This window comes from Cyphellophora attinorum, assembly GCF_001299255.1.
Source record: "Cyphellophora attinorum strain CBS 131958 chromosome Unknown Contig5, whole genome shotgun sequence".
Classification (NCBI taxonomy): Eukaryota; Fungi; Ascomycota; class Eurotiomycetes; order Chaetothyriales; family Cyphellophoraceae; genus Cyphellophora; species Cyphellophora attinorum.
The window spans coordinates 978,258-1,003,688 of record NW_017253233.1 but is presented as its reverse complement, the minus strand read 5'-3'; the positions used below and the strand labels follow the sequence as shown (position 1 = coordinate 1,003,688).

The 25,431-nt window shown below is 54.0% G+C and overlaps 11 protein-coding genes across 11 annotated transcripts; 6 read left to right on the top strand and 5 right to left on the bottom strand.

The window, feature by feature from the left end:
* Nucleotides 1–92: 92 nt before the first annotated feature.
* On the top strand, nucleotides 93–1,519 carry AB675_7044 (uncharacterized protein; the record flags this gene model as incomplete). The annotated part of the gene is made up of 2 exons (XM_018147382.1): nucleotides 93–188; nucleotides 281–1,519. 2 exons carry the CDS (start codon nucleotides 93–95, stop codon nucleotides 1,517–1,519), a joined length of 1,335 nt encoding a protein of 444 aa, XP_018003385.1.
* Nucleotides 1,520–2,454: 935 nt separating this feature from the next.
* AB675_7043 (Regulator of cytoskeleton and endocytosis) lies at nucleotides 2,455–3,837 on the bottom strand (the record flags this gene model as incomplete). Its single annotated transcript, XM_018147381.1, has 3 exons — nucleotides 2,455–2,477; nucleotides 2,536–3,606; nucleotides 3,654–3,837. The coding sequence occupies 3 exons, from the start codon at nucleotides 3,835–3,837 to the stop codon at nucleotides 2,455–2,457; spliced, it is 1,278 nt and encodes a 425-aa protein (XP_018003565.1).
* Nucleotides 3,838–4,470: 633 nt separating this feature from the next.
* On the top strand, nucleotides 4,471–6,185 carry AB675_7042 (Cysteine desulfurase, mitochondrial; the record flags this gene model as incomplete). Its single annotated transcript, XM_018147380.1, has 2 exons — nucleotides 4,471–5,580; nucleotides 5,763–6,185. The coding sequence occupies 2 exons, from the start codon at nucleotides 4,471–4,473 to the stop codon at nucleotides 6,183–6,185; spliced, it is 1,533 nt and encodes a 510-aa protein (XP_018003258.1).
* Nucleotides 6,186–7,597: 1,412 nt separating this feature from the next.
* Nucleotides 7,598–8,806, top strand: AB675_7041 (uncharacterized protein; the record flags this gene model as incomplete). The annotated part of the gene is made up of 1 exon (XM_018147379.1): nucleotides 7,598–8,806. The coding sequence occupies one exon, from the start codon at nucleotides 7,598–7,600 to the stop codon at nucleotides 8,804–8,806; it is 1,209 nt and encodes a 402-aa protein (XP_018003448.1).
* A 143-nt stretch (nucleotides 8,807–8,949) lies between these two features.
* AB675_7040 (uncharacterized protein) lies at nucleotides 8,950–10,214 on the top strand (the record flags this gene model as incomplete). Its single annotated transcript, XM_018147378.1, has 2 exons — nucleotides 8,950–9,853; nucleotides 9,946–10,214. 2 exons carry the CDS (start codon nucleotides 8,950–8,952, stop codon nucleotides 10,212–10,214), a joined length of 1,173 nt encoding a protein of 390 aa, XP_018003114.1.
* Nucleotides 10,215–10,871: 657 nt separating this feature from the next.
* Nucleotides 10,872–13,649, top strand: AB675_7039 (uncharacterized protein; the record flags this gene model as incomplete). The annotated part of the gene is made up of 1 exon (XM_018147376.1): nucleotides 10,872–13,649. The coding sequence occupies one exon, from the start codon at nucleotides 10,872–10,874 to the stop codon at nucleotides 13,647–13,649; it is 2,778 nt and encodes a 925-aa protein (XP_018003141.1).
* Nucleotides 13,650–14,151: 502 nt separating this feature from the next.
* AB675_7038 (uncharacterized protein) lies at nucleotides 14,152–16,658 on the bottom strand (the record flags this gene model as incomplete). The annotated part of the gene is made up of 2 exons (XM_018147375.1): nucleotides 14,152–14,525; nucleotides 14,690–16,658. The coding sequence occupies 2 exons, from the start codon at nucleotides 16,656–16,658 to the stop codon at nucleotides 14,152–14,154; spliced, it is 2,343 nt and encodes a 780-aa protein (XP_018003469.1).
* A 726-nt stretch (nucleotides 16,659–17,384) lies between these two features.
* AB675_7037 (Indoleamine 2,3-dioxygenase) lies at nucleotides 17,385–18,878 on the bottom strand (the record flags this gene model as incomplete). The annotated part of the gene is made up of 3 exons (XM_018147374.1): nucleotides 17,385–17,750; nucleotides 17,872–18,545; nucleotides 18,608–18,878. 3 exons carry the CDS (start codon nucleotides 18,876–18,878, stop codon nucleotides 17,385–17,387), a joined length of 1,311 nt encoding a protein of 436 aa, XP_018003514.1.
* Nucleotides 18,879–19,515: 637 nt separating this feature from the next.
* AB675_7036 (uncharacterized protein) lies at nucleotides 19,516–19,947 on the bottom strand (the record flags this gene model as incomplete). Its single annotated transcript, XM_018147373.1, has 1 exon — nucleotides 19,516–19,947. The coding sequence occupies one exon, from the start codon at nucleotides 19,945–19,947 to the stop codon at nucleotides 19,516–19,518; it is 432 nt and encodes a 143-aa protein (XP_018003400.1).
* A 242-nt stretch (nucleotides 19,948–20,189) lies between these two features.
* Nucleotides 20,190–21,761, bottom strand: AB675_7035 (uncharacterized protein; the record flags this gene model as incomplete). Its single annotated transcript, XM_018147372.1, has 1 exon — nucleotides 20,190–21,761. The coding sequence occupies one exon, from the start codon at nucleotides 21,759–21,761 to the stop codon at nucleotides 20,190–20,192; it is 1,572 nt and encodes a 523-aa protein (XP_018003197.1).
* A 2,151-nt stretch (nucleotides 21,762–23,912) lies between these two features.
* Nucleotides 23,913–25,136, top strand: AB675_7034 (Phosphate-repressible phosphate permease pho-4; the record flags this gene model as incomplete). Its single annotated transcript, XM_018147371.1, has 1 exon — nucleotides 23,913–25,136. The coding sequence occupies one exon, from the start codon at nucleotides 23,913–23,915 to the stop codon at nucleotides 25,134–25,136; it is 1,224 nt and encodes a 407-aa protein (XP_018003273.1).
* Between the last annotated feature and the right edge of the window lie 295 nt (nucleotides 25,137–25,431).

Genomic DNA, 25,431 nt, shown 5'->3' with positions numbered 1-25,431 from the left:
AGCACAGCTGCTCGAGAGCATCCAGCTTGGCAGCGACCACAAAGCAAAGCCTTCCGCTTCTCATCGTCCCGAAGCCACCGTCGAACACCACAATGCCTCTCCTGACCCTTCCCAACGAGCTCCTAACGATCATCGCTAAGGCCCTGGCCGACGTAGGGACGAGCGACGATGTCACATTGCTTCGTCTAGTATGCCGCCACATGAACGCAATCATGTTTCACAACATCACACCAATTAGCGGCCTTCTCTCCACGATGCGGCTGGAGCTCAACGATGACAGCTGCCTGTGCATAGACAAGTTGTCTTCTCCGCCGCGCGCATCCATGTCAAGACACTATTGATCGAGACCGAGCTCCCTCTGCGAACATACAATCAGACACAGTACTATTCGAGCCTCAACAACTTCCCCATTCGGTCGCCAATAGCGGCGGAAAATACTACAACTCGGACCGCATACGGAAGGGCCCTCAAGCCACGAATCGATGTCACAAACCTCAATCAAGCGCAGAGACGAGCATTCTGGGACGTCTACCGCGAGAAGCTCAACGAGCAGGAGGCGTTCACACACCACTGGCCCGGTAATAACTCTAAAGGGTACAAGTCGACGGAGATCTTCCAGGCATTGCCGAGCCTCCAGACCATCAAGTTCACAGGTGGCAACTCCTCTCGATTCATGCTTCGTGAAGGCGATACCCTGAGCCCGGATTCCCTACACTATAGGACTCTTACCGTGCCTCCTCCCCTCAGCGTCGACGTCGGCCCGCAGAACCAGAACGCCGCCTATTTCGCGCGCGAAACACAGGCCCAGAAAGTCCCAGGCAAGTGGCTGTGCTCCATCTTGGATGGTCTGCTTCAATCAGGCAATGAGAGTGTCCAGCATCTCAGCATTGGTGGCCTTCCCCTGCAGTTCTTTCGGTTCATGCAGCTGCCAACCAATCACCCTGGTCTACCGGGACTCAAGACTCTCTGGATTACCCTCATGGCTCCGCGCACGCTGGCTCCACAGCAGAAAGATATCATACGTACCAACATCAACTTCTTTGCTAGTCATATCGGCCCTAATATCGAGGAACTACAGTGGCTTGGCGTAGCAGGCGAGAATGAGAATACCGGCGAGGTGTTTCCACATATCTTTGCGCCAAACCTCAACCTCGGCGTTGGTGTTGGCTCCCGTCTCGGTTCCCTGAAGCTCGACTGGACCGAGACCTCGTTCGCTGAGATGACGGGCTTGTTGGGCGTCCACGGTCACGGTCTGACGAAATTGAGCCTCGCCACCGTGAAGCTATCTGATGGGTATTGGGTCGACATCTTTCACAATATTCGCTATATCTGCCAGAACCTGCAGACCGTCAATATGGCGGAGAACATGGCGGACGAGTCGGGCGAGTTGGAGGAGGAGGAGACTGGTAGAGCTTGGGCTGCGAACCCTCTGGGGCAGGGTCCGCTGTACACGGAACTCTGCGACTGGCTCAAGCATGATCCTGCTGCGCATCCTGATGGTCCACTGCTTGCTACGTGACAAGGTGGGGATGAAGACGAGTGGGAGAATGAGGCTGACGACTCCTTTGATTATTGATGGAGCCGAGAAACGGCGACCAGTACAGGCACCCTGGAGGGGCGATCGAGGCGAAGGACGACTGTGTTTGAATGTCTAGGCAAAGGCTCAGTGAGCGACTGGGAGGCACGCTCTCTGAGCAAACCGCGCTCTGGACTGAAACCACCTAGAGCTGTCACGCAGACGAACGACAGCAGTGGACAAAACTACTTCGATAATTAGGCGAGGCTTGAGAAAGGCGTTTTGTTGGCTGATCAATCTTGTCGTCAGATCACCTGGCAGCATCGGAGGGGTCCTCGAATGGCAGCTTCGTGTGGGCAGGAAGTTGTCTAGATAGAATGGACCTTTACGCCCTTCCGAGAAGACTTGTGGCATTGTCATGGGGCGATAGCCGAAAGGAAAGTTTGTATGTATGTGTTCATCGAATTATTACCATGTAATGTCTATGCACCGTAGTACTCTGCTCATTCAGACGAGCTACCTTACCCACGACCTTCCACATCCAGGCAAATCGAATTCTGCGCCTGGAAAGCCATACTCGCGCGTTATATGCAACGCTTAAGCTGCGGGCGCTACAGCTAGTCCACTCCACCTGCCCCATGTACTCCCGCGAGACTGCGTCTGCAATGATGGGAAAAGGTCCCGCGTCGTGCAGTGAACCATCTGTGCACAATTCATGGCCGCGTAGCAAGTGCCCCCCCAGCACCTGCAGAAGCTTGCAAGATCCGCTCATTCGGTCCTCGTATTCGAATCTCACCGGAGCAGGTCCTTGAGCCCGTCAATCGAAGTGGCCTTCCTAGCTGTCGACCGCCACGCATGTGCACTGGCAAAGGGGCATGGCTTTACACCTCCACTATGTAGTTGCAATATATCCAAGAATATCCGAGCGAGGATATGTATTAATTTAAGCGCACATAGTTGCCTGTCGTACAGTGTTAGCAATCGAACGTCTAAGCGGTCTGAACGGTGGGCAAACATACCAGGAAATTGTCCTTGCCTCCCGTTCACTTTGCCAGTCCACCATTCGTTCTCGTTCTGCGTTCGTGTAACGATCTCGATGATGTCGCCGGTCATAAAACTCAGATCGCCCTCTGCCTGTGCCTCATAGTCGTACAGTGCTGTCACTGTCTCGGTAGCAGGCACGCCACTCAATCTGCTCGGCTTAGGCTTCGGTGGCGGTGGTTTTGACTTCCCTATCGCACTGAAAGCTGGCGACGTGGGCGTTGAGCCAGTAGCAGAAGGCGGTGAGTATGGCGGAGGTGGATTTGCAACGCCAGCTTCTGGATCTGCAGCGGCTGTGCCATTGCGTGCGTACTTGGATTTGCTGGCTTCGGCCTCCTTCGCCTTGGCGGCGTATTTCGATTGGTACTTACTGGCGCCAGGAGCAGTCTTGATGCCGCCGGTCGCCTTAAAGTGCACGATTGAGAGTTCTTCGGCCTTTTCTTTCACGTCGCCGCGCTTGGCTTCGAAGGCTTCCTCGATATCGAGGGCAAGGTCGAAGTAGCCGATGTTGATGGCTTGCATCTTTTCGTGTAACGTGTAGAAAACGTTGAGTTGCATGTAGTAGAAGGACTGGAATAGTGGGCGAATGAACTCGGCCTCGAGGGCGAAGAGTTTGGGTAGCTCGTCCTTGAGGAGATTGTTGAAATATTCGTAGTCCTGGGTGGCTTGCTCGACGTCGTTCTCGGCTTTGAAGAGCGCCTTCTCGTCCTTGAGAGTCTTGTCTTTCTTGTCCTGAAGTTTCTTGAGGGTTGTCCGGTGTCGGTCGTAGTCGATCTGTTTGTGGTCTCGTTTGAGGTTGACTTTTCGCACGATCTTGATGACTTCGAGCAGCTGGTCGGCGGGTGCTATTACGCGCTGCTCTATCATTTCGAGTTCGGGCGTCAGGGTGGCCTGCAGATCGCGGACGATAGCCTCGTATTCTTCACAGGCCTCAATGCCTTCTGGGTTGCCTTCCGGGATGGTCGAGTTGGGGTCGGACATGCGGCCTGATATGGGCTTGTAGATCTCGCCGATGGCTTTGGAGAATTCGATTTGGTGGTTTAGCATGCCTGGAGTCGTTAGTCGCGGCGATCAAGGTGACCGTAAGACAGCATACCATTGATAGCATCAAAGTACTTCTTGGACTCGTCGTGAAGCTTCTTGGTTTCCTTCTCGAGTTCCTCGAAGCGGCGCTCAGCATCGATGTATACGGCGTCTTTGGTGATGTCGCCGATGTTGAAGCGCTGCTTGAATGTCTGAGGCGCACGAGTAATGCTCTTTCCCACGCCTTTCAAACTCATGGTGGGCTGTCGAGGTCTCCCACCGACGCAAAATGTACCAAGACCAAAACTACGGATGATTCGGCAAGGTGAAGTCTGGGACAGTCGAAGCTTCGATATGGAAGAATAGTGTCCTGTCGCGACCACGTCTCTCTGAATAGAAGATCAGTCAAACTGCAATGCAGGGCAGAGTTGGGTACGAAGGCTGAGGCCTTCCGCTGTCAACGGCTGCACACCAAGACCTTGACGATGACGCAGCTCCGGCGGCGTGGCTGTGCTTGGCTGATGGGTGTGCTTGTTTGCTTGTCCTGGCACTAGAGAAATACTTGAGGACAGTAAATGCAGTAATAATTTGATATGAGGGGCCGGTCAATGGTCGCTTGAATCTTCAAGACAGGGGCTTCTTTTGCTTACGTTGGGCGTCGAGACGGGCTTGAGATGATTGTGCATCCTTCGTATTCTCGTCTTGGTCCCGCGCCATCGGCGTCGGCGTTAGCGGGGCGGAGATCCACTTAATCTTCGGCTCATCTGCATTCACTCATTCATCGTCTCTTGCGAGTCTACGACAACCTTGCCATCTTCACTTCTCGACTTCGGATAGCAGAAAGTGAACCTGAGTACTAGTGCGCGACCGCTAGATCACAGTCACCAGTCATGTCGACTCCCACGACATCAGCCGCGCGATCGGCCTCTCGCCACTGTACCCGTACCATAAATCTATCTCGGTCCAGCAGACCTGCCGTGACGTTCCTGAACCAGAGCAGAGGTCGACGAACATATGTCTCGCAGACGAAGCCTAATCAGGCTCAAGTCACCGATGTCGAGAGCGCCATCAAGGCAGACCAGCGCAAGTTTGTCGAGAAGAGTGGCAAAATGCCCTCAAATGCCAAACTACCAGGCTCCGGTCTTGATGGTGATATCGCCATGAGCCCAGCCGCTGGCATTCTGGGCCAAGCAACAGTCATGGACAAGGGGTCAAGACCGATCTACCTAGATGCTCAAGCGACGACACCTACCGACCCTCGAGTGCTTGACGCTATGCTTCCCTTCCTCACAGGCCTGTACGGCAACCCTCATTCTCGGACGCATGCCTACGGCTGGGAGACAGAGACCGCCGTTGACAAAGCACGAGAGCACGTGGCAAATCTCATTGGAGCAGATCCGAAGGAGATCATCTTTACTAGCGGCGCCACCGAGAGCAACAATATGAGCATCAAAGGTGTAGCAAGATTTTTTGGACGTGCGGGCAAGAAGAAGCACATAATCACATCGCAGACCGAGCACAAGTGTGTCCTCGACAGTTGCCGACATCTGCAAGACGAAGGATACGAGGTGACATACCTGCCAGTGGACAACAACGGCCTGATTAACCTACAAGAACTCGAAGCTGCCATGCGACCAGAGACATGTATCGTCAGCATCATGTCAGTCAATAACGAGATCGGCGTTATACAGCCAATGAAAGAAATCGGACAGCTCTGCAGATCAAAGAAGATCTACTTCCACACCGATGGCGCTCAGGCAGTCGGCAAGATCCCAATCAGCGTCAATGACTGGAACGTGGACCTGATGTCCATGTCTGGCCACAAAATCTATGGTCCCAACGGAATTGGCGCATGCTACGTCCGACGAAGACCCAGAGTCAGACTTGATCCTATCATCAGTGGTGGAGGTCAAGAAAGAGGTCTGCGAAGCGGCACTCTTGCACCACATTTGGTGGTTGGTTTTGGAGAGGCTTGTCGCATCGCGAAGGAGGAAATGGATGTGAGTCTACCCCTGCATTTCCCCTTTCGTTGATGACTTTACGCTGCGACAAATGCAAGAAATACGAGTGGCCGACACAAGCGTCCGTTGGCTACGTTGATCTAACAGCAGGGGTTCTGAGCCATGCTTCCCTCTTTCCTCTGCTCAAGCATTCATTCAGACAGGTGCTGACCATAGCACAGTATGACACAAACCATATCAATCGTCTCTCGAACCGCCTCAAGGATGGCTTACTTGCCATGGAACACACTTCACTGAACGGTGACCCAACTCGCCACTATCCTGGCTGCGTCAACATCTCATTCGCCTATGTCGAAGGCGAGTCTCTGCTCATGGCACTTAAAGACATTGCCCTGTCATCAGGAAGCGCCTGTACATCCGCATCACTCGAACCCAGCTATGTCCTAAGAGCACTCGGCAACAGTGATGAGAGTGCGCATAGCAGTATCCGCTTTGGTATTGGGCGATTCACAACAGATGCCGAGATCGACTACGTTCTTAAGGCCGTCAAGGAACGCGTCACATTCCTGCGTGAGCTCAGCCCACTCTGGGAGCTCGTGCAAGAGGGCATCGACCTCAACACCATCGAATGGAGTCAGCATTAGCCAACGATTGTGGAATTTGCTGGTACTTGGGAGAGCTTTATCTCTGTTTCGGGGAAAATTACTCCGTGGTTTGAATTGAGTGCGTGTCGGGTATAATGAATGTAAATTGTGTAAAATCACAACACGAAGGTGGGCCGGGCAAGGAAGGCGCACTTGCCGCGGAGGACTATTGACAACCTCCTGCTCGAAATAACAAATTTCATCCACAGCTTCCACAAATTTTCGAGTCTGTCTACTTCCTTCTCTGTTCAGCCCACGCTCAAACATATCGTCATCTTTAAACCCGTATTGAATTTCAACTTTGAAGCCGTTTCTAGCCGAAGGCGTCAGAAGACCAAGCACATCCTCGATACGCCCTATTTTGCTTCTGTCCATGCCGCAGGACTACTGTTGGATTCTTGGCTCTGAATTGACTTGCCTATGAGCCGGACTCACTACAGCCTACAGGCTAGGCCTCGGCAAATATGAGCTAGCAATGTGAGGACTCCTCGACTATTTCAAATCGCCGTCGACCTATGTGGCGATAGCCTCCTTTCCCTCAGTGTCTCAATACAAACCGGGCGTCGACTGCAGATACCGCGTCTTGCCGCGTTGTCGAATCAAGCACAAGGCAGAATGGGTCTGGGCTGCCTGTCTCGCGGCACGAGACATGCCTTGTCGACCAAGGCTCTGCTCCTTGTGGGCATTCAATACTGGCCTCGTGACGGCTTCCACACACTCGAGTAGTGCAGCGGTTGTGCCTCACTTTGGACGCGCAGAGATAGCGCGGATAGCGCTGTCGGGGAACGTCTCTCGACAGCTGTTGCCCGACTACAGAGGGTATTGTGACATTATGATTAGGATCGGCTGGACTCGATTCCTGCGCCTCAGAACTGGCTGCATGAATGCGGCTCTGCAAAACGCGAGCTAAACCACATCGGGAGCTCGTGCAGACAACATTTCCTCGACTGCCACTTCACTTCGTTCTTCTCGCCACAGCATGACGATGCTGCGCTTGGGCTTGTCCGCTTGCGGCTCATCAGATGCGCCTCCTCGCAACAGAGGAGCACCGAAGTCGGTCGACTTGACCCCGCTTCATCGAGCTGAGTCGCTGCAGATCCAGAGTGTCCCCAGTGACCACGGCTTCCTGCATGCTTTCAGGGCATGATGGTCGTACTGGAGGAGTCAGCCTTCGTGGCTGCTTTATGCTGCCTGTGCGACTCTCGCGGGCCAGTTCGCGAATATCAGGCATGCGTTCTGGCGCAGAGCCGCACGTCTCGCGGGAGCCATCGTGCACGCCAAACGAATCTGGATGGGCAGCATGTGCCCGGGATTTACTGTACTTGCCTAAGTGACACGCCTGCCACTTCGCGGATATGGTCTACAGACTACGAGTGACCCGACTGTCTCCGTCAGAGCGGCGTGATTGAACTATGTCGACCACTCTGCTTGACCTGCACCCAGACGTCTTCCATGCTATCGCTGGGAATTTGAGCATTGAAGATTACTACAGTCTGAGTCTTGTCAACAGACATCTGCGAGCTCTGCTTACCGATGATCACTGTGTTAGGCACTGTATCAAACACAACCTCTCCTCCTCCATCGAAGGTAGAGCGGTCACCCGCCACGGGCAAGGCTACTGGCAAAGTATAAGCCGGATTCATCAACAGCGGGAGGCTCTGAAATATGCTGACCCGTACTCTGTGAGCCAAATTGCCGATGTCGAAAGCTTTCTGTACGCAGATGGAGCGCTGGTCTACCTTACCCCCGGTCAAAGCACTGTACGAATACTTGATCTTTGCAAAAGAGGTCAGGAAGAAAAGGTCCTCAGTAGGGCCTTCATCATCAGCAAACTGTCAAGAGAGGCCAGCACCGATGCTTCGTATATCGACTGGGACTTACAGCTCCGGGCCTACAAGGACGATATCGTATGTGTCTCTGCTACACGAGGCAGACGGCTCAGGGGTTTCTTGCTCGCGTTTGATGTGAGCGAGGGCGACCAGCAAGAACGGTGTCTGCTGTGTGCGCCTCTTCCCGAATATGGAGTTCGAAAATTACAAGTAGTATCTAACAAGCAGTATCTATACTATTGTTGGCCAAATCGTCCCCGTTATTGGGACCCAAGGGATGGCAGAGCGCACTGGTCTGCTCATGGATTTCATTTGCGCAACGCCGCCAGTCGCGACACCAATTCGCTGAATACAGCCACATGCTACGCATCTGGCGATACTTTGGGGAAGCAGGAGGCACACAGTAGCGACTTTTTCTCCTCGAAGTGGATCCAAAGGGAGCCTTTCCAACTCTGCGGTCTATCGGGCCTGGATGTCGGTACGACCATCGCTTTCACGATTTTCGATGATCATTTCATCGCAGTGAGCAACGCCAAACCTGTAGATTGTCGAGGTTCCGAGCATTTATCGCCATACAACTGCTATTATCACTACGTTATGTTTCCTTTAGACGACCGCCATCCTTCTATCCGCACCAAATTCATCACGCGACGCAACAACGATGAGGGTGTGATTCACGACTCATGGACTCGAATGTCCTTTGGAGTGGACGAAGTCACTGGCAAGCTATTGTTGACTGAGGCGCGCCGTGAATGGAAAACGAACACAGAGGACAAGATGGAGGCTGGATAAGGAGCTGGTACACAATGCCGTTCCTTGACGCCGTTGCCACGCATGAAGCATCTTCCCTGGCCTCGGTGCTGTCATGCCCTACTCCCGACTGCTATGGCGGAGAGCTGAACTCAAAAAGTCCAATCGATTGGAATTCTGACGATATGGCACGAGTCCATTCACAACTTCTCTGGCGGTCGCAGCAATATGTCCATCCAGAGTCTGACTTTCTCGGTCCCTGCCTTGGAAAGTCCGGCCAACCACTGCTGTGTACACCGCGGCCGCCACGATCTGGCTTTGGGGGCATCCAAGAGTCTGCCGTGCCCTTGGGCAGCTCGGAACACACCCAAGCTAACACGCTGTTCACTTTCTACGACGTGAATCAGCGACTTGCGGTCGAGGTGGTGCTCAGTGATGACGAGCGACGAACGGGTATAAGAGAGGAGGACAAAGTCTGTCAAGCCGTACATGATCAGCGAGGCATTCACCTGAAATTTGTGAGCCGCATCGACCACGAGATGACTGCGGAAACATCGGCGACGCAGTTCGCCCAGAGTACAATCCAAGTATGGCCTACACGAATTGAGCCCTTCTTCTCAAGCAACTCCTTCCAGGAGTCACCAACAGAGAGCGGAAGTGATACTGAGTTTCCCTTGACACACTCGACGGACATGCGACCCGTAACACGTCCGCGAAGAGCGGAGACCAGGAATCAGCGATTGCCTAGCGAGCTGATTAACAAGGTTCTATGCCAGACCTGTCTGTGTTGGTCGGCAGAGCAAATCGAGCCTTGGCGTCGATCTGCTACAGAGCGCCGCTTCGTACCTGTCGACGCCGCGTTTGGCCCGAGTGGTCTGTTGTTGGCCTTCGAGCATCATTGTGATGCCCGCCATCACCGCAAGTTACTCTTTGATTTCATTTCCCAGGAGCGTCGTATGGGCAGAAGTATCCTCGGGTCAGCAAAGACTCTGTGGTACGTCTCGTTCGATCCAAGTTTTGGGTTCGAAGGTATGGAGAGGAGAGACGGGAGTTTGGCTACTCCGCGAGGGCCCTCATACGGCTTGCATCGTACGCCGGTCTGCACACAGCGCTTTTGTGCCAGCAGCAAGTGAGCAGCGATCGGTATGTGGAATCCCCGAAGTCGTCCGTCGCTCACACAGACAATTATAAGAAGCGAAAGCGGGAAGCGGAGCTGGATGGCGACAACGAGCAAGACGTTATTCCGAATGCACATGGGCGGCAGAGAGACGGCGAGACACGACGAACTCAGCGAAAGGAAACTCCGGACACTCTGCACTACGGCGAGAAATCAAGTCCCAGAGCTGATCCACCGCAACCGGCGTTGTCTACGCCGACTGCACAGGAGCCATTGATCTGGAAGGAAGACGCCATGTACCTGCAATTGCGCAAGGGGTGGTGGCTCCGCTGAGGCTTCGGCTTGGTAACGCCTTACTGTTCTTTGGGACGGAAACAAGCTGCCTGATGGATGGCGGGCACTATGAGCTCAGCTGCTTGTGTTGTTTAGCATGTCCTCGCCCGTTTTCTGCACGCATATTCTAGTCACACGCTGTCGTGTCCTCGCGCTTCTCGTACATCTGCCCATCTGTCAAGAACCTTGTTCTGGCGGACGTGGCATATCTACGGTTGGCACACGTACTTGTATGTCCATCCGAGCCTCTCAGTCGGAACGTCAAGGGGATAGCGAGGACGCCACGTCTCATTGGCGAGCGGTTCGTACACTGCACCATGCGGAACATGCAACTACCCCACTCAACCCTGGACGATCAGTACTGTCGCAGAGTCTAAGCCACCAATGAATCTGCTTCACTACCAAAAGTCCCGCTTGAAGGAAGGGACTTTTGTCTGATCTCCCTGAGAAGCGCGAACCTGCCCTCTCGTTCGTTCTGCTCCGCCGAGATCAGACCAACAATCGTTGCCTCAGTATTTACGGGCCCAGCTTCGAGACAATCGACGACAACGCGATTCGGGTGGATTCGTTGCCCCTCATGGCTGGCATAATACCTCTCAGCCTTCGCTCCTCGAGCTAATCGCTCATAGCATCGTTGAACCTCCCCAAGCCGTCGCCATGTCGGACAGGTGGTCCGGGAGGATCGACCCCAAAACTAAGAAAGCCCGTCGCTTCAGGAGCCCGGATCTCAGCCCGCCCCAGTACTACTGTGAGATACAAGGAGAGGAAGATCTCTCGTCACCATGGCATCATTTGTGTATACCTACACGGTCAACTCAACCGACTCACCTGGCTGCAGCAGATGGAGGCCCTTGCTTCCCGGAGGACAGTCCTCTGTCATATGGCAGCCGTCTCGGGCCAGATGAGATCCGCCTGGCTTTACTTTATCCTGGGCAACCGGACGATGACATCTTCCTGAGCACTGAAGTAGTCCCCACCGAGACTGCGATCAATAATTATTGCGCACTGTCCTATGTCTGCGGAGATCAAAGCGACAAGGTGCCGATTTGGGTTGACAATCACACATTTCAGGTGACACGAAATCTTAGATCGGCATTGTACGATGTCCGCAACACTCTACACGGAGAAAAAGTCCTCTGGATGTGGATCGATGCCATTTCAATCAATCAGCATGACGTTGTTGAACGAAGCGCTCAGGTACAGAAGATGAAGCAGATTTTCGAGGAAGCGATGGTTGTTGTTGCCTACATAGGACCTGACCATGGTGCAGGCGTCGCTTGTTTGAGGAATTCGGAGAGCTGTAACTTGGGAATTCATTCACTCAAATCCGCTGACGTCGCCATCCATCGGAGCTGGCTGCGCAGGCTATCCGAGAAGCGTAAATCGACGGGTGCAAGACTTCACGCACTGCTGAACGGTGATTTGACTCTTGAGCAGCAACGAGCTTATGCTGTGGACATCGACATATCGACCCGCTATGGCGATCCGGGCGTCGAAGACCATTTCAATGAGAGAACGTGGGGAGAATGTGGAGAAGCCGGAGACGATACCGCTGAGGAGACGTGGACAGAGGATGGAGAGAAGAGACGTTGGTGCGAAGCGAAGTCGTCCGGTCTCAAGTCCGCCCCGATCACTCGGGCTATCGACGAAGCTACGACTGCGTCACTCGCTGCGGCTGGCGTCACCAGCTTACATCGTGCCGATGACATGGAAGCTTTGTTTAGTATTCCGCCTGAGCAGCAAATCGAACCCGAAGCTGCAAGAAAAAGCAGTGCGATCATCAAGGCGGTCGAGCAGCTCTTTGCGATCATCAAGGCGGGCTTCCAGCTCGTCGCGAGAATAAAGGCGCAGGAAGAGCTCAGCACGGTGGAGCGAAGTCAACGACATGTGCAGACGTATATCGAGAATGTCAGAGTGCTGTTCGACGTGGTGGACAACCAGTACTGGCGGCGCGCCTGGACAATGCCGGAGTATACCTCGACTACCCTCAGAATTTTGCTGTCGGGATCCGAATGGATGCAGCTGGAGGACCTGCATGATGCTTTAAGCATGCAGAAGGCCGTTATGAGCCACTATAGTGCCATTTCTGATGCCTCGGACTTGGGCGTCGTAGCTACCCAGGTCTTTCAGCATGATATCGTGGGGGCACAAAATAAATTGGCCCTCGGCGCACTGAGAAGGAAACTACTAGTGGATGACGGCGGCAGTGCTCTTGCACAGTTCACGCTTCTTGATTTGCTTCTACGATATCGTAGATTGGAAGCAAGCGACCCACGAGACAAGGTATTCATTCCGCTCAATCTCTTGCCGCGGCCATTGCGGTATGGCGAAGTGATAGACGTCGACTACAGTCTATCAGTCAAAGACGTCTACGTTCAGACTGCGCTTCGCGTTCTTGGAAGCACTCCTGACTGGCCGCTCAGTATTCTCGAGCTGTGTAGGTTCGACCAGCAGAGGAAGCTGCCTTCGTGGGTACCAGACTGGAGCATCACTCACGTCCGGAGCTTCTTCATATTGGGGCCCTACGGGTCTATCCCACGAAGAGTCGATGCGGCGTCTGGTCTGTTCCCGCCCAGCGATACAGTACCAACCAAGTATATACCAGAATGCGATGGCCTCCAGTTGTGCGCCATCAAGGTAGGTCGTGTGTGCCAAGTCTGGCCTTCGCACACCACCGCCTCGAGGCTCGAGTTTTACCGGTCCTCGATAGGTTTACGTGCTGCGGAAGACACTGCCCTCGTCGAAGAGGTGTACCCCTTCACGGGAGAAACGGTTGTGCAGGCCATGAGATCAATGCTTGCGACGATACGGGGCGTAGATTCAGATGTGCTGCCGTCGGACAGACAAGGCTTAGACACAACTCACCATGAAGTAGGCAGGGAGACCCCACTTGCTGCAGATGATAGCGGCATTGCACTCGCCGAGCTCGTCACAGGAAGTGACGAGCAGCTTCATCACCGCGTGAAGCGCGACGATGTGAGTCACCAGAAAGAGCATTGGCCGAGGGATCAGCAGCACTCAGAAGAGAATCCCCTGACGCTGGTGCGCAGCGATCAATGGCAAAGCAGGGGGCGGGATCCAGGAATTCTGTTATACCGACGTCTCGCTCGTGTCGAGTTTGAAGGCCGCAGTGAATTCATCGCCGGGGTACTTCCCGCTGAAGCTGAGGTCGGTGACGAGATGTGGGCGATTCGTGGTGGGAACATGTTCTACACGTTGAGACAGATCCGGGATGTAGATACGAAGGCAGACTATGGCGAGCGTAAGGACGCTATTAGTGACGACATTGATGTTGTTGACAAGGACTCGGGTAAAGCTGGACGCTGTCTTATTGGCGAAGCTTGGCTGCATGGCCTCATGCATGGGGAGCTGAAAGACTACTGCAACCGACAAGGAATCTTTCTGCCATCGGAAGAGGAGATAATTCTATACTGAACATCAAGCGTGACAGTGGACTAACAAGGTTGTACGATCAGGATTGGGTCATTGAATGCTCTCACCGCGATGACCTAGCTACGATGCAGCCGTCGATGAAATGACTCTTGTGGCGGAGGAAAGCAACGCAGATCCGAGAGCCAGACATATAGAGGACAGACAGGACTAGGGATACTAAAGGAAGAGCGAAGGGAGAAGCAAGAGAAGAGCGCATATCATTTCGCTACGGTATGGACTACTCTCGAGACCAGCTCGATTTCGACATAAGACGCTGGCGCGTCTGTACACCATGCCACAGGTCAACTTTCCGCGGCGTCCTTGTAAAGCAGAAGTCACTATTTCGCAATGCTTCATTACGCGTCAAAACCCATCACCCAAATCGACCCTTCACCAAGACTCCTCGTGCGAAGCAATATATCTATTCATTGCCACTCCTTCAAGTTCATCAGTCCTGTGTGAACTCCTTCCATCATCGTCCAACCAGCACCTGTGCTATTCATCCCTAGAAGTGACTTCCTCCGTCGAAGTCAGCCCACTCTGCAGTTCTGGCATACTCGAAATCTTCAGGGCTCAAATCCAGCTCAAAATCACCGACAGGCAAATCCAGATCCGCCTCACCAGTGCCTTCTGCGACGTTGTGACCGAGCTCATCGTAGGCTTGCGTAGTTGGCAAAGCCGGAGCAGCGACGTCTCGAGTGGCGTTCAGCAGTACCTCTTCGAGCTGCTGGTCGCTCATCCCGCCGGAGCTGAAGTTGACATTGTCAAGAGCTGATGTATTGGTCCGTTTGCCCTGAGCTGGAGCTTGCTGGAAGATGGTGGAAGTCGCCAGAGGGTCCGGCACGATGCCGAAGTTCGACATGAGGTCACGCGGGACACCTGCAGCGGGTGAGACTTGCAGCAGGTTGCCAGATCTGGGTCGAATGGTGGCTGCCACGCGCCAGGCTCTCGTCGCGGAGCAGGAGCTTGGTCATGCTGGGCAGATCTCATGGGCTGGCGTCGGAGCCAGTCGCCTTCTGGTGAGCGGAAAACACCATCCTGACTGATGAAGCACTGATCTGGATTCGCTGGCCGGGTGGTCGGCGTCTGTGGCACGGCCGACTCTCCGAAAAAGATGGTTTGCGGGAATCCAAACTCAGTAGCGCCATCTCGCACTCGATCATTGGGAACTGGGCTGCCTTGGGAATCTATGCTGATTGGGCTGGGACGAGCCTGGGCAACACCACCACGACCTCCACCGCGGCCACCACGTCCAGCTTCACGTCTAATGCCTGTGTCGTACGTAGCAGGTAGGCGAGGAGCTCCAGGAGTAGGAGCCATCGTCGGCATAAGCTGACGAGCTGGAGTCTGTGGCAGGAACTGCTGCTGGCGCTGTGTCTGGCGTGGAATATATGTATTACCACTATACTGGGACGAGTAGCTGCGAGAAGGCTGATTCTGCTGATATAGCGGCTGCTGGAGCGGTCGAGCAGGTCGAATTTGCTGGCTTTGAGCATAGTTTGCTTGCTGATTGGGCAAATTGCTATGCATTTGCTGCATTTGCCTGGCAAACGGATCATTCTGTGGTGCATTCCAGCCATTGTCGCGTTGCTGAGGGCGATTGTTGGCGTATGGACCATAGTTCTGCTGGTAGAACTCTCCTTGCTGTTGCTGGTGGCTTCTGTTCTGGCTATAGCTGCCGTGGGATGGATTGTGGCTCTGTTGCTGATACTGGAAAGGCTGATTCTGATTCCGAAGACCTGCTTGCTGATGTGTACCAGGCATATACTGACCGAATCCTGATGGGTACTGCTCAAAGTTGCCGTGCGAGCCATACTGGTTCTGGTACGCGTAATCGCCCTGATTTCTCCATGCTTGCTCTTGCTGAAATCGCATCCAATCCGGTTCATACGAACGAGCTTGTATATCGTAGAGTTGTGGCTGGCGTCCAGGCCATGGAACATTCGCTGGGGGGAGATCGATACGCTTTGCACCAGGAACAGCAAGGGACATCCCAGTCCGCTGCTTGACAGCTTTCCAGCTTTCCTTGGGATTACCCTTGTACGTCTGTGTGAGACGAGTCGCTCTGGACTGCCGAATAGCTTGCTTTCGCTTCTTGGGAGGCTCAGATTCGACAACAGAAGGCGATCGAGCTCGCTTTCGACTGTTGCCAGAAGCAGCGCTGGGAGGCGTTGGATCCAGTTCATCGTCTAGGATGACCACAGCTGGTTCCACAACCGAAGATCCAGCTTGCTGCGGAGGAGTAAGATCTGGAGTTGCAAGCTGTTCGTTGTGAGCTGTAGCTTTGCTACTGCCATCTTGACCAACATGATTAGCAGTTGTAGCAGGAGGAGCCACAGCCTGGGCGGGAACAGCAGCGTCACCAGCAAGACCAGTCTCCTCTGGCAGCTCTGGAATCGTGTTCTGGATGCCGTTGAACTGATTCAAATCGAGATCGTAGTCGCCAAAGAGCTCTTGTTCGAGAGGATTGAACGAATCGGAGCTGTTGACGTTCTGAGAAGACAGAGCGGGCGAGAAATCGTAGATCTGGTTTGCTTGCTCGCTTTCGTGATCATCCTGGGGGTTGAGATTGGCAGGCCAGGCAGACCGAGCATCCAGCACGTGAGCCGGATAGACAGGACCAGATGGTGTGGTGTTGAATCCGGCAGATGGGAAAGGATACTCCGCTGGGGTGGTCTTGAGGTATGGCGAGGCAAGGTTGTCGGTCCTACGACCAGGACGAACAGGAGAGATGGTCAGGTTGGCGGTGTTTCGAACCATTGTGGCTAGGATTAGGCCGGAGGGGGAAGAGTAGTTGGTGAAGAAGGAGAGATCTGAAGAGGCTGTCGAGTAACGTGGGAATAGGAAAGACGATGTTGTGACCAGCACAACAAAGCAATCAAGGCGCAAGGGTAGTGGATGAAGGAGGTTGAAGTCGAAAACTGTTGGCGGAATCGTGCAAAGTATGCGTGTGTTGGGGAATCGAAAGAGCAGGTGCAGAAGCGGTAGAGCTCTTTTATGGCCGAAGAGCATGATTGAAGCAGCAGAAGAGTACTCGGATGAATGGCAAACGGCTGCTGAATAGATCGGATGAAATAGTGGGGATGAATAGAGAATAGATGGGAGGGTCCTACGCAGCATCAATAGGTAGGAAAGAAAACCAACACATTGCTAGTATTGATAGCAGGGGTGGAGAAGGCTATTCATGGTGGAGCGGAGCGGGAGGGCTGGACAGAAAGCGGAATGAATGCACTCGTCGTGGTAAATGAATGGCTCAAATGAGCCTAATGAATAGGGAGCGTCAATGTGAGCAAACGCTTCGGAGAGGTAGCCGAACTGGATAGCCGATCGAGAATCGAACAATATGCCCGCCCTAGGCAATGAATAGCAGGAGGTGAATGCCTCAGTTCGGGTGGAGCATACTCGTGGCTCGTTGGTGTCGGAGTGCAGTTCAGCGAGAAATGGAGAACAGGTGCTGGGAGGCAGGCACAGCCTTTGAGGAGGCAGCAAGCAATTCCGACCGAGTCAATAAGATCTAGCAAATTCGCACAGCTTGATCCGGCAGCAGCGCACTTGAACGGAGCGGAAGGTGTAACACGTCAGTAGTAGAAAACTTTGGACGAACCTGTCCCAGGATGCTAGCCTCCACCAAGCAGGTCTTGCTCTATGTGCATTGCTGCGTTACTGTTATGCCTCAATATCACTTTCCCATCGCTCCCAAATGCTGCCGCTGCGCGCTGTCCAATCGTCGTCCTGTCGTTAGTATGAACATAATCCGCCACCAGATTCTTCCATATCCCATGCTCCGGAAAGGCCGACGATCAGTGGCTCCTCGGCATCGAGCTCCTGAGCAGTCAGTCTGCTTTGATAGGCAATCTCGGCATCAACTTCTGTGCGTCTACCACCCATCAATATATTTCTTGCCCATTCGTCGATCGCCGGTTCGCCAGTTTCGTCCCTTGCTTGCTTGAGGAACGGAATCAGAGCTGTCCCGCCTGTCCCGCGAGTCTTCTTCGGCTTTTCTCCGGCGCCAGTCTTGTAGCGAACTGACGCCAGGCCGTGGCCACGGGCAGGAGCAGGATCAGGCTTGTCTGACCTCTTGATCGGCTCTGGCTTCGGGACTCTCTGCTCTTAACTATGATGTACCTCGAGACCATCTGTATGTGCTTATCTCGGAGCGTTCTTAGCATTGCCAGCGCTGCGTCATAGGCCACAGTCAACGTGCGATTTGATCGATTCATCTCACATATTCGCGAATGTTGGCAATACCTTCGACTGCCTGCAGGAAACGTCGATGTGGACCAGGCATGTACTGCCGCATCTCATGTATGAAGTTGTGTCTTGGCTTCGGTGCCGAACCTGGTTCTGCTTCGGATTCGGAGCTTTCATTCATCTTAGCACCCGTCGGTCTATGCTCGACGCCTAGGACGACGTCGAAGAACTGGATGATGCTACTCTGAGCATTGGAGCCTCCGCCGTACTGCCGAAATCGAGCATTGCGAGTGCCGTCGTCGTAGTAGACTCCGTTGGGCAGACCTGCATCGGACATATTCTTGCTGCCGGCCAAGTATGGACGAATGCGGTGATAGAAGATATGAGGATCACAGTTCTCATACATCCGCACCAGGATAGTGCCGAGCTCGTCGAGTGTCTGTGCAAACGATTGAAGGCCTTCGGTGACCTTGACGATGTCGTCGTTTCGTGCTGCCTGGATAGCGTCCAGCATAAGTGGTATTGTTGGACCTGCCCTGGCCTCAATCGCCACGCTGACTAGGTAGAACCATTGCTCGTCTAGTGAACCGGTGAATGTGAGTAGAGTTGACAGGTTGTCGAGTACGAGAGGGTCCGACAAGAATATGGGCTTGTAGTTCCATAGCACAGTTCCTGCATATGTGGCTACCGGCGGTAGTTCGAGGTGTTCTGATACCTGCAGTAATGGGTATGTGATTGATGGTGGGAGTCTGTCTGCAGCTTCTCGCCACCCCAGATATAGCCATTGGCTAGGAACACCAGGACGACATATGCCCTTCGCCACTCCGCCTCTGTCTCAAGGTGGACGGCGGGTATGATGGGTAGCTTGTCTATCACTGTACGTAGCCTTTTCGAGAGCAGCAGCGACTGGAAGTTGTTCACTATTCTTTCCCATCTATCGTATACCTGGTGAGGTAGGCATTGGAGGGGAAGCGTCGAGGGCAGGAAGCCCGTTGCGGGCGAGACGCCGTAGTCCTCGGGTCGAGGAATGGGCGGGAGCATGCTGAAGAGGTGGCGAGTCTCTCGTAGTTGGCACAGGCGATGTCGATCAGGAGGACGTCAATCGCGATCGAGGTTTGCCTTGTGAGTGGCCTTTAACGGAAGCTCGTCTTCATGGGCTCAAGCCTCGTCATTATCACGTAGCCAGAATGCGCATCTTGTGGCTCATCAGCTCTGACCTCTCGAATACATACATGGAGTCGATCGTCTAGAAATACGTCAACATGCGGAGCAAAGGGAAAATATCGAGCACTCGAGGTCCAGATTCAATGCGGGCGACGTCGGAGGAAGCTCAGGCTTTCGCGCGAGTGGGAAGCGCGGCTCGCAGGGAGGCCGACATGCCGCCTGTGAAGAGCGTGTTCCCATCATCATAGAGCACGAGTCTTACAAATCACGATCACCAGTAATTGATCAATGTAGGTCGTGTGATAATGTTGTCTTTGTACGTCGGACGTTGTGTCAAGGCGTCGATCATAAACCTCGCCTCTGTCTGCGCCCGTACCAAAGGTCCTTAAGCGTGCGCCTGAACCACCCGGAGATTTGCCAGACTTGGCCCACCCAGAAAGGTGCTCCTGAAATCCATCGCTGTTCCTGCACACCATCCTGTGAGATGCTCGACCACTTCAACGAGACTGCAGAATTATTCTTCAAAGAGACCCGATGGTATGTGCGAAATGTTGAGCGCCTTCATAGGCGAAGCGGCCTTTCCCACGACGTATCTGTCATAGCAGCAGAGCAGAATCGCTGCAATCGCTGCCAGCACTAAGCCAACCATTGCATTCATCGCTTCCTCCTTGTTCTCCTCCGCATTCAGCATCCAGAACTCGTACCAAGCGCCCCGACTGGTCTTGTAGGCTTTCATTGCGACCGATTGGACTTTCTCGAGTGCTGTTGGGTCATCCGGAACACCGAGTTTGTGTCTGATGTTCGTGCGGTTGATCTCCCTAGCATTGCTCTGACGGTCGCGTCGTGCTCCCGTGGCTCGATCTGCAATCTTGCCTTTCGCGACTTGTTGCTTGTGTCGGGCTTCCCGGCGCCGCTCTTGTCGGTTTGGTGCCAGCTGCGTAGGCATGATGGAGGCTCTGATAGTGGGGATGTCTGATACTCTGACTGATGTACTTCTCGAAAGCTGTTTGAGGTCCATCTAAAAGCAGTGGTATGGCGAAATGTGTGAGTGCAGTCGACTGATACAGGGACAAGTCCTCGCTGTGAGGCTGGGCGCCTTCTCGCAAATTCGACGGTGAGTCAAAAGCAGGTTTGCTGGGGTACAAGTGATACGGACAGGTGGCCACTTTGGATCTCAACTTCACCTGTTCACCACCCAAGAAACCACGAATATGGACCTGACAGAGAAGTGTCTTGGAACGGAGTCCTCCAGGTCGACACCCACGTCTTCAATTCTTCCGAGATGTCGAGATAACTTTTCTTTAGATCCCAGAAGCTCAATGGCAATGCAGTATCTGAGCGACCTTTCAGAACCTCCAGTGCAGCAGCTCGCAGCGCGATGTCCAGACGTCTCGCTACAACCCATCTTCGAGCGCACATGTTGAGAGCATGCATGAGGTTGTCGAACGGCACGTCTAAAGGCTCGCCTCGTTGTCGACAGTACACCACTTTAAATCTCGCTCCGACAAATATGAACGACGCGAGCAGAGGCGTGTTCAGCTCGGCATCGGCATCGCTGATACTGCGGACCAGCGTCACCATGTTCTCGTTACACATCTGCAGGCATCGCTCTAGGGCGATCGCTGGTGTTGACCTTTCGAAATCAATCAGACCTTGATACATCATGACCGTCGTTGCATACACAAGAGTCTCTGTATGAACTAGGTTGGGATCGAAGTCAACCACGCCGTTCTCCAGGATGGTGTAGCTCGTCTTCGGCTGCGCTTCAACATACAGCATAAGGTTCTGATACATGTCGTCACACCTGGCCAGGTCGTCATCGTCGACTGACTGCATTGGCGCCAGAGCACGTTCATGCAGGAACTCATGAACTGGCTGCAGGCCGATCGCAGCAAGATGGACATGGCCTCGAAACGAATCCCGAAAATGTGGTGTACTGACATACGCCACACTTGACAGATGGTCGACCAGCGCAGCAGAGACATCCCTCCATCCAACGCCTAGAGTCGACACCGCGTCGAGTGCGAGTATGCACCACGTCACCGAAATCGTACTCGCATCTCCTCCAGAATTATCTGTTGGTGGCGGTCCAATCTGCGCAGGACTTCGAGCTTCGAGCTGCGCACGCAGCTTTTCGAACATCCCTAGATTCTCACACATACGTCTACAGATCGACATGAGGCTGAACGTGCTCGGTATGTTGTCGGAGCCATAGTCCATCAAAGCCATGATTTGTAACGCCCTCAGGGAACTGATCGAAGGATGAGCCATTGCCTCAGTCACCACGTCACCTCTCAGATACTGACTCAATCTAGTGCGACCGTGGTACCCGAGTGACAGCGCTTGTGTCGAGTACGATATTTCCAGAGCTAGCACAGCACGAAGCTCGATGTCGTCGATTGCGTCGACCGGATCTGGCAAGGATGCCAGAGCTTGTGATATGTGGTCGTGGCTCAAGATTGGACACCATGGTTGGTTCTCCTTGAACCACGTCTCTGCCAGCGAGAACAGCACTGCTGGACCGAGACTCATGAGATCTTTGACAGCCGCTTCGGACTCAAGGCGATGACGAGACCTCTTGCTTGGAGGCTGGCCGCCATAGAACCCTCCTGTCGGAGTTGCAATTCCCGATCCCGTCGCAGTGAGGTCTCTAGGTCCAGTCGCAGGAGATCGCAGAGTTGGCTCAATGTACACTGGCGTGATAGCCGCTGCAGGCGTGGGAACAGAGGCTGAGGCGACCGATGTTTGCTCTCGTTTCATACGTTCCAGTTCCACTTCCAAGTGATTCAGTCGGTTCTCCAGTTGAGTTACATAACCAGCTCGGAGGCCCCGTTTACCAGGTTGCGGGACATATTGGCAGGCTACCTTTGCTTTCGAGCAGAAGCCGCATGTCGGAAGGTGTCTATCGCATCGCGTCTTGCGTTGACGGCAGAGCTTGCAGCTATACGTGTGTTAGTCTTGTCCTCTGAAGTACTTGCCGCACGTCCCTTGCTCTGTAGTCTTGTCGCGACTCCCTCATACACTTTTCTTGATGGCGGTAGCGGGCCAGTCTACCCAGACCACACAAGCTGTACTCCCAAGCATTCTATATGAGCCCATGACACGCCGGAGTCCTGGCTAAGCGGGCGTTGAACCTCTCCACGCTCCGCTAGATTCCTACCGTCCACATCCTCTGTATGCTTCTTTCGAACAGGGTGAGACTTACACAGTTGAACTCCTTCGCTGGCCGGCGTCTGACTCTTCTGATAAGCTACTCTCGTCTCGAGGCTCATCTTTTTGTCATCGATGCTACGAGTGATATCCAAAGGATACAAAAATGCGAGCCCAAATACAACACTTCTACAAAGCATTCAACTGTGTCAGCAACGCGGCGAGATATGGCCCGAGGCTCTGGAGTGACGCAACTGTCTACGCTGTGTCCAATAAGAACTTTCCGGATTCATTATCCGCAGAAACACGGCGCTCTCAGATGGCCCGACCGAAGCTGCATCCCGTGATACTAGCGACGACATCATTGCGAATGATCCTGTTCGAACTTTCAGTGTTGAAGGCAACGATGGTTCTGGAGCTGCACCTGCATGCTGTGATGAGTCGTGCTTGTCAGGCGGTCACGCAAGGCAACATGTCGCGCCCATCGTGACTTCCACACGCGTTGAAATCGCTGGGTGTCCATCCGTCCGAGGAAACATCGTGACGCAGCTCCGGATTTACCAACGCGATGATTATTCTGGTCGTGGAGGTGTCGCACATGTCGATGTCACGACTGAGCTGCGAACGCCTTGACACTCTCTGATTGGCACGGGTCCGGCTTACCCTGTCGCCGCACTTCAAAGTTGATAGGAAGACAGGTACAACGAAAAGCACATGCTACTGACTGTGCAGTAGGATCTCTTTATTCAGTCAATCAAGGCGCACTCGACCTGCGATTCAAATTCTTCGGGCCTGAAGCTTGGAATTGTTCACAGATTGACTACCAGAACCACATCGATCATGTTTCTTTACTGTGACTACCGATTGCTATCCGTCCACTACCCGCCACTGCAGAAGCAAAGTGCTTGAGGCTAGCCGCCGACTTGGCGGCGGCGAGCACCACTCGTCCGACTTCGCCGAGAGGAGATCATCTTTGTATGATTCGGGTCTGCCGCGGGTTAGGTCGATATCCCAAGTGTCAGCAAATTGTCGAATATGAGGTTGGAGGTGAGCCAATCATGTTGCCCACGTGCTGGCTGGGATTTGACACCATTATGGCGAGAAAGAGGCGCGCAAGAACTGGCCAAGTCCTTGTCACGGGTCCGCTGCGATGCTTATACAGATCCCGGCCAGATGTTCTGAGCTCGACTATACCGTTTCATTGACGGAACAGGCCAATACAGGTGCTGTAATTTGGCGGTCCACGACGTTACTGAGTTCCGCGACATGATATCTCAAGCACTGAGCAACAGACACACCACAAACGGCGTAGAAGACGACGTCGTCGCACTTTATCGGCATTCCGCCGCCAAGGCCAAGACCAGCGCAAAGCCCTTGGCATGGCGGAATCCACCATTGCTATGCTGGCTTTCGCCATCCGAACTACTCTCGGCTCTCCCAATGGAGAGGGAACAGGGCTCACTGATGAGACTTTGCATCTTTCCAGAAGCGCACGCTCACATATACGCCCGTGTCATTCGTCGATGGACCGCGCGCACATATCGACCAAGGCGGATGCAACGTGGAATACATGGCCATTTGAAAATTCGCGGTCTTGGTCAAAGAGCCGTATAAAGTAGGGGAGAAAGCTGTCTACTTCTGAGTCCTCGCTTCTCTTCTCGAGCCAACATCCATTTGTGTCCGCGCATTCGCAGCCCTGGTCCGTGGGTCACATTCTTTGAAGTTCTTCCCACTACTTGACTCCTCGCCACACCGCCCAACATGGTGTCGCGTGCACTCCCCGAGTATGACTACATCTTTGCCTTCGGACTGATCTTCGCCTTCCTCGACGCCTGGAACATCGGCGCCAACGATGTCGCCAACTCCTTCGCGACGTCGGTCTCTTCCCGCTCGCTCACTATGCTCCAAGCCATGCTTATCGCTACGGTCTGCGAGTTCGGTGGTGCCGTCCTGGCCGGCGCTCGTGTTTCCGGAACTATCAAGAACGGCATCATCTCGACCTCGGAGTACGACACCAACCCATCGGTGCTCATGCTTGCCATGCTCTGCGCTCTGGTCGGTTCTTCCCTCTGGTTGACACTGGCTACCAAGATCGGCCTACCTGTCTCCACCACTCACTCGATCGTGGGCGGTATCATTGGTGTTGCATTCGCTACCATCGGCGCTGGTGGTGTTGATTGGACCTGGGAGGGTGTTCCTCAAGTATTCGCCGCGTGGGGCATAGCTCCTTGCATTGCCGGTGCGTTCGGCGCCATCATCTTCCTGATCACCAAGTATGGTGTTCTTCAGCGCAAGAACCCCCTCATCTGCGGCTTCTGGATGATCCCACTCTACTTCGGCGTCACTGCGGCTGTATTGATCATGTCAATCGTCTGGAAAGGTGCCGCTTCCCTCGACCTCGATGACTGGGGAACAGCCCCCACAGTCGGCACAATCTTCGGCGGCGCCGCTGGTGTCGTCCTCCTGTACGCCGCGTTCCTGCTACCATTCCTTTACCGCCGCCTCTACTTGGAAGACTGGAGTCTGAAGAGCTGGGAGATCATCAAAGGTCCCATGCTGTGGTTCAAAGGCGAAGTGCCCCCAATGCCCGAAGGTATGGAGAAGCAAACCGTCCAAGACTACTACCGCGGCCACAACACCAAGACCGCCAACCCGGTCCTCGCCCGCGCCATCCCAGAGACCAACGTCACCGACACTCCCGTCGACGTTGAGAAGACCGCTGGCAACGCCACCTCCTCTTCCTCCAACAGCGACATCACCCCAACCGACACCCAGACCCAACCACACCACTCCATCCCAACCCTCAGCATGGAAGAAGCCGCCAAAGCCAAAGCAATAGCCCATCCCTGGAACACGCCCACCGGCTTCCTCGCCCGCACCAAATACTACTTCTTTCGCGGCGTGAACCGCGACATCGTCGAAGAGCAGGGCACCGCGCACACCGCCCCGAAGGCTTCGCCGCAAAGATCCTGGCTAAGGACTTGAGCAAATACCACCAGCACGTTCCGGCCTATGACAACAAGACTGAACACTTGTACTCCTTCCTGCAGGTCATGACCGCTGCCGTAGCCTCGTTCGGACATGGCGCGAACGACGTCTCCAACGGTGTTGGTCCCCTGGCTGCGATCTACCAGATCTGGCGCACGAATGAAGCCTCCAGCCGGTCTGAAGTTCCCATCTGGATCCTTGCGTTCGGTGGTGCCGCTATCTCGATCGGGCTGTGGACTTATGGGTATAACATGATGCGCAACCTGGGCAATCGGCTAACGTTGCATTCCCC